Here is a 16953-nt window from a genome sequence, read left to right as displayed (position 1 = left end):
CGCACCCCAAATCCCAGTAAGATATCTGACCCATACATTACACATGTATGCAGTATCTTATCACAGTGTCTTTGAAAGTGCGCATGTAGCTGGCTTTGCACACTGGTGTGTGTGACATGAAAGACCTCAACACCTCACCTTCTAGGTTAAAAAAAAAGCAGCTCACCTCTTCCTCAAACTCCGAGCCGCTCTCCTCACTGTCGGAGCGCGGAGCCACTTCATAGCTACGGAGCAGAGATAGAGACAGTGGCATGTCAGTCAGAGGCTGTTGAAGCTTACACCATCACGTCTGTCTGTCTTAACATAATCCCTGTTGCTTGTGCTAGGTGCACACGCAACATCATCATTACGTGCATTCTGTTGGGTCGACACACACACACACAACATACACACAACACACACAAAACTCACACACACAACACACACACACAAAACAGACACACAGACACACAGACACACAGACACACACAACACTCACAAAACTCACACACACACACACAACACACACACACAAAACAGACACACAGACACACAGACACACAGACACACAGACACACAGACACACAGACACACACACATTGCACATGTCAATGTCAAGTGTCTGACGCAAGACAAGGACACTACTGAATTCATTCTCCTTTGTCTGTCATAACGGATACTTCATCTGTGAACGTGTCCATTCAGGACCAACTAAAAGAATGCCCAGCTTCCCCCACTGTGACAGCTCGTCAGCTTACAGCTGACAGCTCGGAGAGCGCTTCCCCGCCCCGGGCTTCAAGGCCGGCTCCCCACACATACCCCCTGACATTTAAAGCCCTCCTTCAGCACCGCTAAACACTCGCTGGCTCTCACTGAACCAGCCTCTCGCTGGGAGCCAGAGGATGACAACACTTGAAAAGAGAAAGGGCCAGATGAGTCACAAAAGAGGAAGAAAGGGCAAGAAGAGAGAGAGAGAGAGAGAGAGACAGACAGACAGAGAGAGAGAGAGAGAGAGAGAGAGAGAGAGAGACAGAGAGAGAGAGACAGAGAGAGACAGAGAGAGAGAGAGAGAGAGAGAGAGAGAGAGAGAGAGAGTGTAGGGTGTGTGTGTGTGTGTGTGTGCGTTCTCTCTCACCCTGGGTTCATCTCTAGCCAGGCCTCCAGCTGACTGGACTTGGGGGCGTCGGTGCCCTGCAGGACTTTGCCCGTCTCCGTCTGGATCACCTTGACGGGCAGCTCGCTCATCTGACTGCTCTCGTCCATTGGCTACGGAACAGACAGAGAGAGAAAGAGCATGGAGGAGGAGGGGGATGGATTGATGGACGGACAAGAAGAAAGTGAAAGAGGGTAAGACAGAATGAAAAGGGGAGACAAAAGAGACAGACAAAGGAAGAGAATGGGGATACGATGAGGGAAAGAAAAGCATGGACGCACAATTAGATGGATCTCAAAGAAGGTTGGAGTGACAGGGAAGGAGGAAACAAGGAGGTAAGACAGCGACAACATAGGTGCCCAGACAAGGGAGAGGGAGAGAAGAAGAACACAAGATCAGCTGTTCCATCTAGATTCAAGGACATTTCCCCACAGAACACCTCTGGAGTGCCAGTAGAGGATGAAGGGGCTCTGAGTGTCTCTGGAAGTACAAACCCCTTATGCAGGGATTAAAGTGAAAGAAAAAAAAATCGTTTGACTGAACTTTTTTAAGGCCATAAGTCATATGTTGTTCATATCTACCTATAGAGATAGCACCCCTTTTGCGGTCGCAACCTATTGGTTTTTAATGTACAACAAGATGCAAACAGCAATGTAAAGCACCAAATAAACACCAAAACGAGGCTACAGGGTACTCTTAAGTTACTATATAATTAATGCCACCTACAGGTGAATGTATAGAACATAACAATCCTATGGTTTGTGTACCCTGTAGCCTCGTTTCTTTCACTAATGGCCGCCATGTGAATAAAAAGTGAATTGAGAGTGTTCTTGATTGAGATTGAGTTTTCCTGATGAACAAAACAATATTTCAATACCATCCCTGACCATTGCTGATTAGCCATTGCTGTTCTTTTCTACTGCAGCAATATTGTAGCAAGGCTTTTACTTACACTCTTATTTAATTACTTCAGGCCAAAAGTGTTTAAAGGGGAGATTTTTTTTCTTGTTAATATACAATTCAACACCAAGTAAAATCTATAAAATCAAGTTTGCAAGACTTCACATTTCCTCATCAAAGTAACGAATCAGAACAGTCTAGATATTGTTCATATTTCCATTTGTTGCCTCATCCGCATTTAATAAACATGGTAATTTTGAGTTTTACAGACAACTCAGTTTTCCAATAAGCAGCAATACTGTGTGTGCTCATGCAGGAGGTCTGCGCATCTGATAACGACAATCTGGAGAGGGCGCTTTTGTCTTCAGCAACAGATTGTATAAGGTTGACAAGAGGTTGCGATATGGTGAGGGACAGGTCGTGTTGCGCTATGAAAGAACATGCGTAGCCTACTTTCTGAGTGCAAAAACGGTCAACCATAGATAAACGTAGCCTACCTCTGTCGTGGTGGCTAGTTGCACCAGGTAAGGAAGATGTCCTGAAGTGCGGAGACGGAGAACTTTAATCCTTGCTTATGAGAGCACCATTAGTCTAAGGTCAACAAAGAGCCAGTGCACAAGATTAATGGCACTGGTGTTCATGTTGCCTGCCACTAGTGTGGGGAGAGTGCAACATCAGACCGACTGGGAGGCTACACCAGGCAAGTAACTGAAGAGTTCCGTTCCCAGAGCGTCTTTTTTTAATTTCTGCAACAATTAGCTTCCACTGTAATCAATGGAACTGGCTACACCAGGCGTAATAGTGGCATTTATCTATTTATCTGGCATGTCTATCAAATCCCATAACCATAACCGAAACCATAACCATTTCTGTTTGGGAAAAATTAGAGCAGTCTTCTAAAACAATTTGTACGCTACATGAACGGACAGCTTCAGTTACGGGCCCTGTGTAGCCCAAGCCTGACAAAGTGGCCAGTGCTTTACCTCTCCATCTGGACCGATGGCTCCAAGCCCTTCAGCATCGCCCTCCAATTTCTGCAACTGCAAGCATAAAAAGGGACAAATTCATCATGCTGAACATAGAACCATTAACAACTAAAATCAAACCAGCTCAAGATTGAGAACAAAGTCCATTGCACTGCACATAACATACACAAACATGACCTACGGTATACTATTTCTCCCATCGCAAACGTCAATTTAGGTGTCTGACTTGAGGTCGTTTTTTAAGGGAGATTGGAATTTGATTGAAATGTGTCACATATGTATCACCTTCTTCTTCTTCTTCTTTTTCTTCTTCTCCTTGGCGGCCTGGGCGGCCTTGTGCTCGTACACCAAGCTGGTGAGGTTGGCCACGTACTCGTCCGTCTGCTGCAGCAGGTAGGCCAGGCGTTTGTCCTTCTTCTGGTCAATCAGCTTCCGGTAGCCTTCCTCATCCTCCGCCTGTGACAGAGACCACATGTCAATGTGCATTCATACAGCATACATACACTTATGCACACACACACACACACACACACACACACACACACACTTGTTATCATACAAATACACACCATCCCCATCACTCAACCACACAAAGGACACAATCAGAAGGAGCACCATTCTAACAACAAAATATAAAAATATATGACTCCAGACTGTTTCAAAATGTTTAAAACGAAAATACGAATTGGCATTGATAATATTCTCTACACATTTCAGTTCTCTATAGCAACATTTCTAGTATCTTGCAATCAATTGTGTTTTTCTGTCTCTGGTAAAGAAATGGTGTATGTGTCTGGAGTATCACCATGCTCACAGATTATGCATAACGCTCCAGCTTCACAGGATACATTACCAATTCACATTTCAAGTGACTTTGTTGATTTGTGAACACCTTTCATGTTGTTGTTCTCTAACCCAATAGCACCCAAGCTGCGGGTGCTGACGTGCACATCCCAGTGGCTGATGAAGAGCACGTACCATCAGCCTCCTCATTCTCTCCTTCTCGATCCGCTCCGTCTCCTTCTTCTGCTCGCGCTCCGTGTTGGTGTGCCATGTGGCCACGGCCTTGGAGAGCTTCTGGATCTTTCCAGAAATGGACCTGTGGTACTCTTTGAAGTCCTTGGCATGTTGCAGAATACTGTTCAAATACTCCTAGAATGACACAAGCAATAGCATGTTTTGTTTTTCCATCATTATTTGTAGTAGTGCAGTGCCCGTTCCAACATGCTATTCCTGTAGAAAACCCATAGCCCAATTACATGCCCTTACATGATATCTTTTGCATTTCTTATCCAAACAATATCAAACTTACTCGTGCCCGTAGCAAGACACCTGCTAAGTTTAAAATCAATCGGAACCGTATGACAATGCTATGCGACAGACACACACACAAACAGATGTTCCTGTAATTTATAGATAGATTATTTCTCTCCTGTTCTGTGTTAAAATATTGAGGCACTTTGAGCAGCTTTGCCAAGCATACAAAAATACAAGACGAATAAAGTCTAATTATTATTGTGCTACACAATGTAAAGGGCACTGTGCTTCAGTTGCCAAGCAACGAATACGCCAGCCACTGCAATTTTGTGTCATGAGCATTCTCTCTCCCTGGTAACAACCTTAATTGAATTCAATTCTCTGCCACTCTGCTCACTCTCTCTCTACTCTGCCTAACGAGCTCCACCTGGCTCCGCCCTGCTCTGCTCTTGTTACCTGGCCAGAAGGCGCTGCATTTCCCACTCACCATCCTCACCTTGCCCCACTCTGCTCTAATTACTCTGCCAGCTGCACTGCATTTCTCCACTAACCTATCCCAGTATATAAAGCCCTGTTTTTCAGCCAAGCCCTGTCAAATCGTCTTCAAACCTGGACAAGTAACCTGCCTGCCTGTCTACTCTCTGACTCCTACCTGTGATTCGGATCCATTCTTGACTGCCTCCCTGTTCTACTGCCCCGGTTATCCCGACCTGCCTTCCGGATCTTCTCGATTACTCTCCGATCTTCAGCCCCCCCGGTAACTCGAATCTGCCTTCTGTCTCTCACCACGTTTAGTGCCTAGCCCTGGTCTGTACTACTGCCTGCTGTTCACCTTGCTGGTGTGTGTGTGTGTGTGTGTGTGTGTGTGTTCCCCCAGGCCTCCGACCACCAGACGAGCGAGCCCAGACGCGTCACCACCCTCAGCCCGAGACGCCGCTCGATCACTGGGGACACACACTCAGCACCTTGGACTGGAACCCCCCGGAAACTTGGTGACCCCCGGAGCCCAGGTAACCCACAGGACCCTGAAAAACCCCAGAGCCCCGAGAACCCCTGGAACTCCTAGCACCCCTGGAACCGGAACCTCCAAGACCTCACGATTCTCTCACTCCTCTTCCCCCCTGAACCCTTCAATAAAAAGACTCTGAATTTGAACTTGCGCTCTTGGGTCGTCTTCTGTCCGTGACATTTTGCTCTCTTGCCTTAAATGAATTATGTTGTCATCCTACAACACAGATATGCTAAAAAAGGAGTGCTTACTGCCAACTAAATGTCTGTGTGGGGTTATGTTGCCTCTTGTCCAATCAGACAAGAATACATTATTGGAGCAAAAGACTTGAGTACACTTCAGTATGCTGTTCTGCATTAGTGACTGATTGAGCACATGTGTGCAGGCATGTGCAAACGTTTGTGTACAGTATGTCTAAAGGCAGCATTCAGCCATTTTGTGTACTTTCATGAAATGTGTGTAGAAATATCCATGCATATAAATGCCTGTGTGTAAGTCAATATACTGTATGTGTGAATGAGTGTGTGTGCGTGTTACCACTCCTGTACCTGATACTTCTGCAGGCGTGTGTGTGTTATCCCTCCTGTACCTGGTGCTTCTGCCGGCGTGTGTGCGTGCGTGCATGTTATCCTTCCAGTACCTGGTGCTTCTGAGGTTTGTGTGCTTGTCTGTGTGTTATCAATCCTGTGCCTGGTGCTTCTGCCCGCATAAAAGTTCATGTTGAGCCCTGGTGTGTGCGTTTTCACTCCTGTGCTTGGTGCTTCTGCTGGCGTGTGTGCGTGCGTTATCACTCCTGTACCTGGTGCTTCTGCCGGCGCTTCCTCTCCAGCTCGATCTTCTGCTGCTTCTCCAGCTTCTCTGTCATGCGCGCCTCCCTCAGCGTCTGCCTCTTGCTGCGCTTGTAGGCCTTGGAGTTGAGCGCCGTCTCCAGCGTGGTGTCCCGCCGCATGCAGGCCACCACGTCCTGCCTCAGCTGAACGACAGAGAGAGAGAGAGAGAGTGTGTGTGAGTGCATGTGTATAAGAGTGTGTGTATGAGTACCGTCTGTGTGTGTGTGTGTGGAGGGGAGGACTGTGAGTCCCTTGAAGAAGTGTCCTTTGAAAAACCATCCATCATTATTTCTACTCACCACCCCAGTCATGACAAGGAGATGTATGTTACTGTGACAGAGTCCAAGCTGACCTCACAGTGATGGATGGTCATTAAATGGATTTTTGAAGGGTTTTTTTTTTTTTTTGGTGAGATTCAAGCTTCACATAGTGTCAGGCAGTGGTGATTTTCTGATCTACTCTGCCTGCATCATGTTCAACTTAGTGGACTGAAAGCTAAGACTGCCCCCTAATGGCAGATATTATAACTTGAAAGTGTTTGTATGTGTGGGTGTGTGTGTATGTGTATGTGTGGGTGTGTGCATGTGTGCGTGTGTATGTGTGTGTGTGTATGTGTGTGGGTGTGTGCATGTGTGTGTGTGCGTGTGTGTGTGTGTGAAGCTGATTTGTACCTGGCGCTGGAAGTTGAGCAGCCTGAGGGCCTTTAGCTCCACAGTTGCTTTGGTGCGCAGGTCTGGAGGAAGAGAGCCCGGCAGGTTCTCCAGCTCCTGGATGCGGTGAGCAATCCTGGCCTGCAGTCTGCAGAGACACACGGATGAGAGAGAGAGAGAGAGAGAGAGAGAGAGAGACACAGAGAGAGAGAGAGAGAGAGAGAGAGAGACACAGAGAGAGACAGAGAGAGAGAGAGAGAGACAGAGAGAGAGAGAGAGAGACAGAGAGAATGGGGGTCAATATAAGATCATGACACAACCTTTAGTGTTAATCAAATTAAGGGATTAGGAAGGAGTCAAAAAGCACAATGGTGAGTAATCCTGCTGGAATAGACCCGGCTAAATCTGGTTAAGTGGCCACTAATTCCACTAAATTGACCCGGGCTGCTCTGCAGTACATTCTGGCTCACTTGGCTACCCACTGACTGAAGATGAGGATTCATCAGTGCTGTACTCAGCTGAGAATGCAGTGATATAAAGGTTATTTTCTCATGCTATGAGAATGAGAATGCAGTGATATTAAGGTTATTTTCTCATACTAATCATTAATTAATCCTAGTTAGCATTCAACTGCACCATAATATGCCTTCATAACTTAAAACTTTGAAAAGAACAGAATAGTTGGACAAAGTTGACAGGATTGACGTCATGTGGATGTAGAATTGATGATGATGAAATGATGAAAAACTTGCCGAAATGGTTCCAGTGTCAATGTTTCTTTGAACAATTTTTCAAAGGCGGGCCCGGCCTTTCTCAGCGGTTTCCCCAAACTGAGAGGGACTCTAATTGGCCAGACAGCGCTCAACTCCATCCCTCTCTCCTGGGCCATGAGCCTGTCAGAGCCCACTAGTCAACAGGGGCTGTGTCCTCACCCGAGAGAAAGTTTCAACACCAGTGCTAAGTTCTAAGGAGCTGCAAAAGAGCTGCGCTCCAGGAGAGAGCAAAGAGCTAAGCCCTTACATGGTCTCATGGTCTGCCCGGCACGGCTCACTTGAGTCTGATGACTAACGAGGAGGGCCACAAGGGGGTCAGGAGCAGCCGACCACGCAACAGGGGCGCTGGGTGAGACGCGCCTTTAACAAGCCCCTGTACGAACATCGGGAGCACGAGAGCACGCTGCCCTCCATTACCTACAGAGGCCCTGGAGGCAGTGGTTCAGCTACAGAGGAAGATGGACTACGCCTGACCATCTGCAGGGGAAGGAAGGTGCTCAGAGAGAAACAAAGAGCAAAGGATGATGGAAGAAGAATCTGAGGGCAGAGATGGCTTACCTCTCCTCTGTGCCATTTTACCTCCCTCAACCATCACACACACCATCTCACACACACACACATACAGTAGATACACACTATCTATATTTATATTATATATTTATATACTATATTTATTATTTTTATTTATTTTATTTATTATTTATTTTTTGCATACCTGTACTCGCGCTCCTGCAGGATCTCCACAGGGTCCAGCCCCTGGGGCTTCTGGATGGGCGTGATGCGGTTCTGCTTCTGCTGCAGCTGGATGATGAGCGAGGGCTGACCAGCTTGCTGCTGCTGCTGGAGGGCTTGCTGCTGATGATGCTGGGTGGAGGGCTGGTGGGGCAGCTGTGGCTGCTGCGGCTGGGGGTGCTGATGCTGGTGTTGGTGCTGATGCTGCTGTTGCCCTCCCAACGGGCCGACCATGGGCTGGGGCGTCTGCTGCTGGGCGGCAGGCGGCGCTGGGGACGGACGGCCACTGGGGGTGGGCATCGGGTGCTTCTGCGGGATGGCGGAGGGTTCGCCAGCACCCTGGCCTGGAGGGCACGAAGGGAGAGTGAGAACAGTGGCAGAACGTTAATAATGCACACGGGATATAACGCATAATGATGTTTGGTAACCACCTTCTGAAGGACATGACTGGAATGAGAATGTTACACATACGAGTGCTGAACTCCCTCTAGTCATTGAAATTCTTCTCACAGTCCGTAGTTTATTCTAAATGTAATCCACACAGGATAGCATTCTGTAGCTTTAAGAAATCTGAATGGTGTCTCTCCTGAGTAAAGCATGGTCATGAAAAAATGATCAATGATTTCCAGCCTAAGAAAGGTTTCATTAGAGATTCTGAGTGAACACATCTCTCAAGGGAGAAAGCTGTTCAGCACAATCAACAGTGTTTCCAAAAGCTATACCATTCATCTCACAGAGTATCTGTAGAGGTGTTGCACGGTGTATCAATACTAAAAAGGTATCACGATGCCTTCACGCAAAAAACGATACGATTTCCGACGTTTTTAGAATCGATACTTTATTAAAATAATAACGTTCTGTGTCTGTGTGAACTGCTGCTCTCACTTAGCCTGACGAGCCAGACCCACATTAAAATGTAGGGTCTGGGCACTCACCGTTCGCAGTGCTCAGTCCGAGGGCGGGATAATCAGTTGTCTTTCAAATTCCCTCTGCACACTTAATAGGACAGTGGCAGCACTATGAGTCCCATCGTTTCCCACCAGCGGAGCTAGTTGGCTAGTTCAAGCGTTTGCCAACTTAATAAAAGCTTCTTTCGTGTCACACTGTTCGCCGACAGCAACATCCATCTTATTTGTTTTCAAGTAGCAGGGAATTCAAGCCAAACTGTTGCAACTCTGCCATCAATCATTATGTTAAGCCCACCTAACGACTCTATACACAATTTCATTGGCCTGATTGAGTTTCGATTTCTGGAGCTCACAAGCCAACGGAGAGTTGCTAGACTAGCCTAGCTAGGGGCGCGTCTAGATTTCTAGGCTAGCTCTCACTGCTCCTTGCACGCATCTAGGCAAGTGGGCATGTCAAGCAGGCAGCTCTGAGTGAGTGAGTGCGCAGCAACGTCAACATAGTTCTTTGCCGACAGTCCTCGGCCTTGTGGATAAACCAAAAGGTGACGTGAAATCTGGAACTATTTTGGATACATCGCGAATAGTGAAGGCAAGCCATCAGGTACACAGAGGCCCGTTTGTAAAATATGTTTCAAAGTCATTTAAAAGCAGTATGTTACGCATGGAACTTGGCTAAACACCTCGCAGACATATCCCAACATTTTTAAAGAGTTCAAAGAACGACAGGTTAACGAATATGCTATAGAAAACACAACTACATGGTTAGTGGCAATTTCTTCTCTTCTGTTTTGTGAAAGTGAAACGAGTATGGTTCTCTGGGATAAAGTTTAACCTTCCTTCATCAATGAATTTTGACGAGACATAACGAGCTGTAATCATTTTGACGAGACATAACGAGCTGTAATCATAGGGTGCTAACGTGATGAAAGCGTAATGTTCACGCCAGAATAACATTAACACAAATGACTCAATACACTTGGAGGAGGTATGAGTCCTTTCTTTTCCAGATATCTTAGGATTTCGGCGTAGTATCGTTTCAGTATCGAGCATCATGATATTTATGGCAGGTATCGTATCGAAGTCATAATTTTGGTATCGTGACAACACTAATCTGTAGATTGTTTACATGAACCATGTATCTTTTACCATACCAACTACAGCATTGGAAGCAATTCCTTTTTCCTATTTCGCCAGTGTTTTTGTGCATCTAGGGTCATGACTTGCATGCTAACAGACATCTTTATCATGTCAACTTCACATGCTACTTCAGACCAGAGTTGCCCATGGGTATCTATCTATAATATTGACTTCAAAAAGTGAGGAATGTGCCAAGATGTTTGAAATGTACACTGGCACGCCCCCTCGATTTCAAAGATTGTGAACACTGAGGTCGGGCTCCAGCACTTGGCCTTGGAGTATTTGATCTCGACCAGTGGCATCTGGGGAGACTCACCCTCTGTCCAGGGTTTTGGTGCAGGACTTTGAGCGTGTCCTTGCATGGCAGGCGCCGGGCACGGCCCTGGGGAAGGTCCACTAATAGGAGGCATCGGCATACCTATGAGAAGAGCAAGGCCAACATCAGCCTGGAAGTTACAGGGGATGCCAATCTCCCTACCGGCACCAAGCTTCTGGGCCCCAACAGCAGTGCATGTTTTCCATCTCTGCATACCAGACTGAACTTGGGAGTGGCCCTCTAGATTAGCTAAACAAGCATGAATTAGCTAGAGGAATGAAACCCTTATCATTACACTGATTTTCATCCGGGGCGTTTCTCAATAATATGCGTTCTTTTCTGTACTTGGGTTGTGAACTTGTGAACTACAGGCTATTCCTGCCATCACACTTGAATATGTTCTTATTAATATTCAATTAATGCTTTCAAAATAAAAACTAAATCAAACAAGCTGGTGAATGATATATTTTATTGTAAATGTCAGTAAAAAGAATGGTGAAAATACTGGCTAGACCAATAAAGCAATATATAAACAAATGACTAGAGCTCGAGCTGAGCTGTTAAATTGGCAAGAACGCAGATATCTCAAACCACAGATTAAGCGTACTGTAAGCCGCTTATTCTCTGGAGTCTGAACTCCCGATCTTAACTTCTCAAGAACAGAAGACCGTTCTTAACGTAGTTTGTATTGAGAAAAGCCTCAGGTGTGCTAAGAGCAGGGGTTTTCAAGTGATTGTGACCCAGGGCCCACCATTCTGACTAAGAAGCGGACCACCATCATGAGGTGTGCGGTGAAACAATAGTGCTTCACACAGTGGAAAGACATTAAAAGCATGTCAAAGGACCACCTGTAACGCCCTTCACTGACCACTGGTTGAACATCTCTGGCTTAGGAAGGATAAGATACAGCGTAGATGGGGCAACTTGACTAATGCTGTGTTATGATCATACACATAAACACATACATAGAAATTATACTTTACAGCCTTGCTCTATTTCTGCCATCACCTACTAGTATGACCTGTGCTAGTATATCCTGTGGTGAAGCGCCCACCTGGTGGCCGGCTGTAAGGCCCAGTGTTGACAGACGGCTGCTGCATGGTGGGCAGACTCCTCTTGCCCTGCACCGCCAGCTGCAGGTTTTCGGGCAGTGGCTGCCCACGGCCCAGGATCTTGTAGGCCAGGATCTGAGCACGGAGCTGCTGCAGCTGCACAGGGCTGAAGGAGGACGGCCCGCGGCCCGGCTGCCCCATCGCCTGCGGGTCCATGGGCATCATGGGGCCCGGCTGGGCAGGGGGCATCTGGGGAGCGGTGGGGCCCACGCTGGACATGGGGCTGGAGGCATGCTCGGGGACACCCATAGGAGAGGGGTGAGGGGATATGTACCCTACAAGAGGGGAGAAAAAAGGGAAGAAAAGAGGAGGTGGAAAGAGTTTACAGGAAAGATTCAACTATCTTTTTAATCTGTAAAATGGTTTTAATGCTGTCATGTTGTACTCTTCCAAAATAGCCCATGAAACTAATTTAACTATTATCAATTAAATTGATTAATTCATATATTCAATATGCTTCGTATATGATGCAATATACCAACAAATACTCAAAAGAAGGTCAATCTTATCCATTTAATTGTAGCACATATTGATACACATACATAAGACATAAGGCACAAATACACCACTATAATGATCATAGTAAGGCAGAGATCACTCTGACCAGCGGCAAGCTGCAGATTTCCTTTTGTACACTATGTTTTGGCAGCAGAATAATTGGAACTGCAGTGTTGCGCTAGCGTCAAACAATTTGACCGTTCAACAATTTGCGCCTTCAACTTTCACACCGTAACGCGAGGCTCATAAATGATCAGATTTGGCAACAGAACGTAGACTGCTTGTGTAACTTAAGAACGCGATAGAGCTTCTTTTGCATTCTCATGGTCTGAGCGTTGCGTCACATTTTAACACTGCCGCTTCATTATTTCCAATGTGATTCCCACCTAAGTGTGTTGTGATTCCAGCTCCTCCAATGCTGTGAAATACCTAAATGTGAGCATGTCTCCATACCTTGGCTGTGCTGCTCCATGGGGCTCTGGGGGGGGCCCATGCCACTGTGCAGAGTCCTCATCCCCACGTTCTTCATCTGGCCAAAGTGCATTTCGTCAGCCATAGGCACTTTCTCGAGCATGCCCTCCATGGGCTAAGGGGAAATAAAAATAAAGTCAACGCCTTCTCCTGGCTATGGGGTAGACAGGTCAACAACATCAACTCATCATTATGTGCTTCATTATCTCTATATCATCATTAATCATTAACACATCATCAATCATTTATCTCTATATTTATTCTATCCAATGTTAACCTTTGCAGAGGACTAAGTATAACCTATTCCCAACAAGTGCTGTACAAATAAAGCTTATATACTGTAATAATTGGCATGTATGTGGCCAGATCAGATGATATAATACCTTATGCATCTGATGCATGCCTTCCTGAGGGTAATCTCCGGGCCCCTGGCCCTGTATGCTGTGGGGCCCACTGGGAGGCCCCGGGCTGGGGCCCATCATGCTGTGCACTGACCCAGGAGAGGGGCCTGGACCAGGGCTGGATCCCAGGATGGGACCCGGGGACAGTCCTGGGCCTGGGGATGGTCCAGGGTGGGACATTCCACCAGATGGGTCCGTGGGTGTGGACATGTACTCTCTGAAACGGTTTGACTGCTGAAAGAAAGAAATATATGCAAGGTGTTTTTTTTCTTCATAATTCATACAGGGAGGCTACACTATTGGACTAAAGGGAGCTTGATTATAGGAAAAATCATTATCACGATTATTTTTGTTCAATATTGAGATCACGATTATTAAACATGAGTACACAGTGATTTTGGAACTATCATCCATTTTTTTTTACTTTTTACATTTTTTAATTGAATTTTAAATATAATCCAACAGAAAAAATAAATGAAAAAAGGTAATGCACATGACGACTCAAGACAAAAGGAGGGCATTGTTATGAAACTGAATGTAGCAAAATAATAATTCATTAATTAAGCAAAATTATATTTCAATTATGTTGTTTTCATAATCGTTGAAAGTCCTGATCACGATTAATCGATTAATTCCACAGCCACTGGTTTCATTCACGGAGCGTCTGCTGCAACAATTAGCTTCCACTATAACCGACTCTCTCATCAGTCCTATGTATTGTGTTATTTATTTTGTGTGCCACTTTTAACTCTCTTTTAACTTCCATCGATTCCCTCAATTTCAGTAACTAGTAAAATCAATCAGATTTTGCCAGAACTGAGGATGGCACCCTTAAAACAGACTTTGTACTGTGCCTGACATTCTGATGAAAAATAAAAACGAAAAGCTGAATATTAAAATGTTAGTTTTAGTTTTGTTATCATATAGTTTTATAATTTGTCTGTATTGTCTCAAATTCTGAACAAAACGTATTGTCAATAATAGGAGGTAAACTCTGGAATAGCTTGCCCCTCCCAATAAGATAGTGTCCTACATTCAACACCTTTAAAACTCACTTAAAACAGCGCTCCTAAAAAAAAAAAAACAGAGATGCACTCACTTTTAACTGTCATACATTTCATCACCCATACACTTTCACTGTTAAATTGAATGCAGTATAGAGGTGGATGAATGATTGTCTTTGTTATCCTGTATATCTGTTTTGTTTGTTTGTTTTGCCAATGTACAGTATGTCACCATTTTGTGTACCCTTTCATTTATAGTGAATGAGTTCTAAGTCACCTGCCTAGGGACTGCAGATGAAAAGCAGTTATTTTTACTAAGGACTGCGGAAGAAAAGTAGTTATTTTTACTAACTCTGGCATATTTAAATGGTGCAGACTGCTCATAAAACCACCTCTTAACAACTGATGTGATAGGTTAGTCTTCTGTGTTTGCTGCCTTTGAGGTCGTTGACAGGCGAGTGCTGTCTGACTGTATTTGCATTAGAAAAGGGTGTGTTTAAATACTGACACACCCCTCAGTTGACCCATGCCAACATATAACATTAAAATATATGGCCAATCCCTTCACGTGTCAGACAACTTTGGTAGGAAATATTCTACTACTTAACGTTTGAATAACTTCTAAACAGAAGTTGCATAACTACTAAATAGTAACGTTAACTGTGACAACTGCTTTAAAATACAAACTAACCCACAGGTAATGATGTAACCCAATGTCAGATACAGTGTTGACAGCTAGCCATAAATTACATTTATAAAATGTTCCTATAACTACCTATAATTCTGTTTGCAATTAATGTTACAGGGCTAGCTACTTCACTACAACTAACGTTACACGCGTATCACTCCAAGTAGGCTATTCGACAGGCCGAGAAAATCAAGTAGCCTGCTAACTTGTCATGAAAACTTTAATTGTTCCAGGGGTTCTTTGCTAAAAGGTTAATTGCACCAAACATGTGGTTTTGTAAATAAGACTGATTGAGTGAAAGAAATAGCTTATTCACAAATAACTATCAAGTTCCACTTAATATTTTTCAGAAAGTAACGTTAACGATACTGATTGGATCATGGCTTCCTCGACTCTCTGCCCCGATTTCACTCAACTTCAGTCGCAGGCTCCCCTAGCGCTGTTTACGCCCATTCTGCTGAGAACTGAACACGCCATTGCAGTGTGTCGAAATAAACCAAAAGTTTCGCGATTGCAGCCAATTCCCGTGGATTAAATACGAACATACATCGACGCAGACACGATACATTCAATATCCTTATGCTAGATAAAACATCATTCGTTTCCTATAGGCTAAACATTCGACTCTTGAAAGTTTCATACAAGCTAGCTAGCATGGTAGCTTTACAGTAGCACGACCATTGGTTAGTTAGCAACTCTTTAGCTAGCTAGCTAGCTAACTCTACCCTAGCAACTGTTACTGTAAGTAATGTTGGCTAGTTGAGGCACAGGCTAGGTAACGTTAGCTTTGTATCTAGCATACAAGTCTATGGCAGTAAGCTATCTAACAGGTAACTTACTGAAAACCGTTAGTTATGAATAATGTAAGCCTATATAAAAGTGTTATATACTAAATGTTCAAGTAAACTAAACATAGTTTACCTTTTTCTTGGGAAAATAATCGATTTAGAAACCTCAGATCATAATTTGAGCTTCAAATATGACTGCAGCTATCAGTTGATCCCCTCCCCCTCTGTTTTGCTGACATGTTCAAGTTTGGATTTTTTTTGTGTATCTATTTCTGATTTGTTAAAAAGGCAGGAAATACTCTCCATATTGCGCTACGATTGGTTGAGAAGTACATCTATTCCAAATGTTGTTCTACTGGGCGGTGCTGTATGGGTTCTGTAGACGAGCTCCGAATCTACTGGAACAGTTGTTGGCAGCAGACTGACTGTGCACTGGGTAAGAGACTGCCAGACAGACACCCATTTTGAACAGACGGGAGGAGAACGCACTAATTGTCCCCATGTCACCTGTGTTACTTTGCTTTCGTTGACCCGGTCATCCTTTGAAAACACCACTTTAAAAAAAAATAGTGACATAATTTCCTTAGCCTACTCACGAGAGAGACACCGTGTAGGAGTCTGTCAGTCTAGTCTAGTCTTCAGCCTACTATAGCCTACCTTATTCCTCACACGCAGATATGGATAAACAGGTGGTCTGCAGAGAGACTGTCAGTTGGCTATAGTAGCCTCCTGCTATTTCCTTGTTGTGGCACTGTCTTACTGACTGCTGTTTTTAAATGTAAAGAGTGCACAACTGCTAGCCTACTGTTGTTCTTGTATTTCGAAACATAATTGGCAAATATCATGAATGCTCAGACTGGACAGATATATTTCCACTGACATCTCACATGTTTTAGACAGCACGCAGGAAACACTGTGTGACGGATGGTGGCAATGACCTGACCACATGATGGCAGCAGAGGTTCATGAAAGACGCCAGGGTTAGGGCTGGAAATCGGAAAAATAATTTGTTTAAACATCACTTAAACAAACCTTTCCATCAGTCAGTGATTGAAAGGCGACAACTAAAATTTGCATTGTGTAGATAATACTGCATTATTTGAAAAGCTATTAAAAACACCTAGCCTACTGTAAGAGATTTGCATGATACGAAAACCGTCACAGCGACGCAGCTGCACAAAATTGCTACAAATAGGCTTAATCTATTCTATTTCTATTCTATTTCCCGGACTTTCCTTATATTAGTTCGCTTTAGCCGAACTGACATCAAAACAAGCCTTATAGCCTGAGCCTTAATAGGTGTGAGTAATATAAGCAGCACCCTTTTTTCTCTACCAGAGGCTACCAGGAAAGCACATTTC

The 16953-nt window shown here is 44.7% G+C and overlaps 1 protein-coding gene across 6 annotated transcripts in view; it reads right to left on the bottom strand.

Moving 5' to 3' along the window:
- Positions 1-16007, bottom strand: part of smarca2 (SWI/SNF related, matrix associated, actin dependent regulator of chromatin, subfamily a, member 2) — a 56822-nt gene extending 40815 nt beyond the window's left edge. The window contains exons 1-13 of one of the 6 annotated variants that reach the window (XM_048242712.1): positions 15726-16007; positions 13095-13343; positions 12694-12826; positions 11685-12017; positions 10631-10732; positions 8253-8613; positions 6786-6912; positions 6084-6257; positions 3997-4170; positions 3304-3474; positions 3016-3072; positions 1115-1245; positions 167-224 (exon numbers count right to left, since the gene is read on the bottom strand). In XM_048242712.1, coding sequence (XP_048098669.1) covers positions 167-224; positions 1115-1245; positions 3016-3072; positions 3304-3474; positions 3997-4170; positions 6084-6257; positions 6786-6912; positions 8253-8613; positions 10631-10732; positions 11685-12017; positions 12694-12826; positions 13095-13322 — 2049 coding nt within the window. In that variant the 5' untranslated portion in view covers positions 13323-13343; positions 15726-16007. Of the gene's footprint in view, positions 1-166; positions 225-1114; positions 1246-3015; positions 3073-3303; positions 3475-3996; positions 4171-6083; positions 6258-6785; positions 6913-8252; positions 8614-10630; positions 10733-11684; positions 12018-12693; positions 12827-13094; positions 13347-15725 lie in introns of all 6 variants that reach the window. The other 5 variants (XM_048242711.1, XM_048242714.1, XM_048242713.1 and 2 more) reach the window with 5 other exon arrangements.
- Positions 16008-16953: the final 946 nt, after the last annotated feature.

Source organism: Alosa alosa, chromosome 5 (assembly GCF_017589495.1).
Source record: "Alosa alosa isolate M-15738 ecotype Scorff River chromosome 5, AALO_Geno_1.1, whole genome shotgun sequence".
NCBI lineage: Eukaryota > Metazoa > Chordata > Actinopteri > Clupeiformes > Clupeidae > Alosa > Alosa alosa.
The sequence above is the reverse complement of the archived record's forward strand: the minus strand, read 5'-3'. Positions and strand labels throughout refer to the sequence as shown.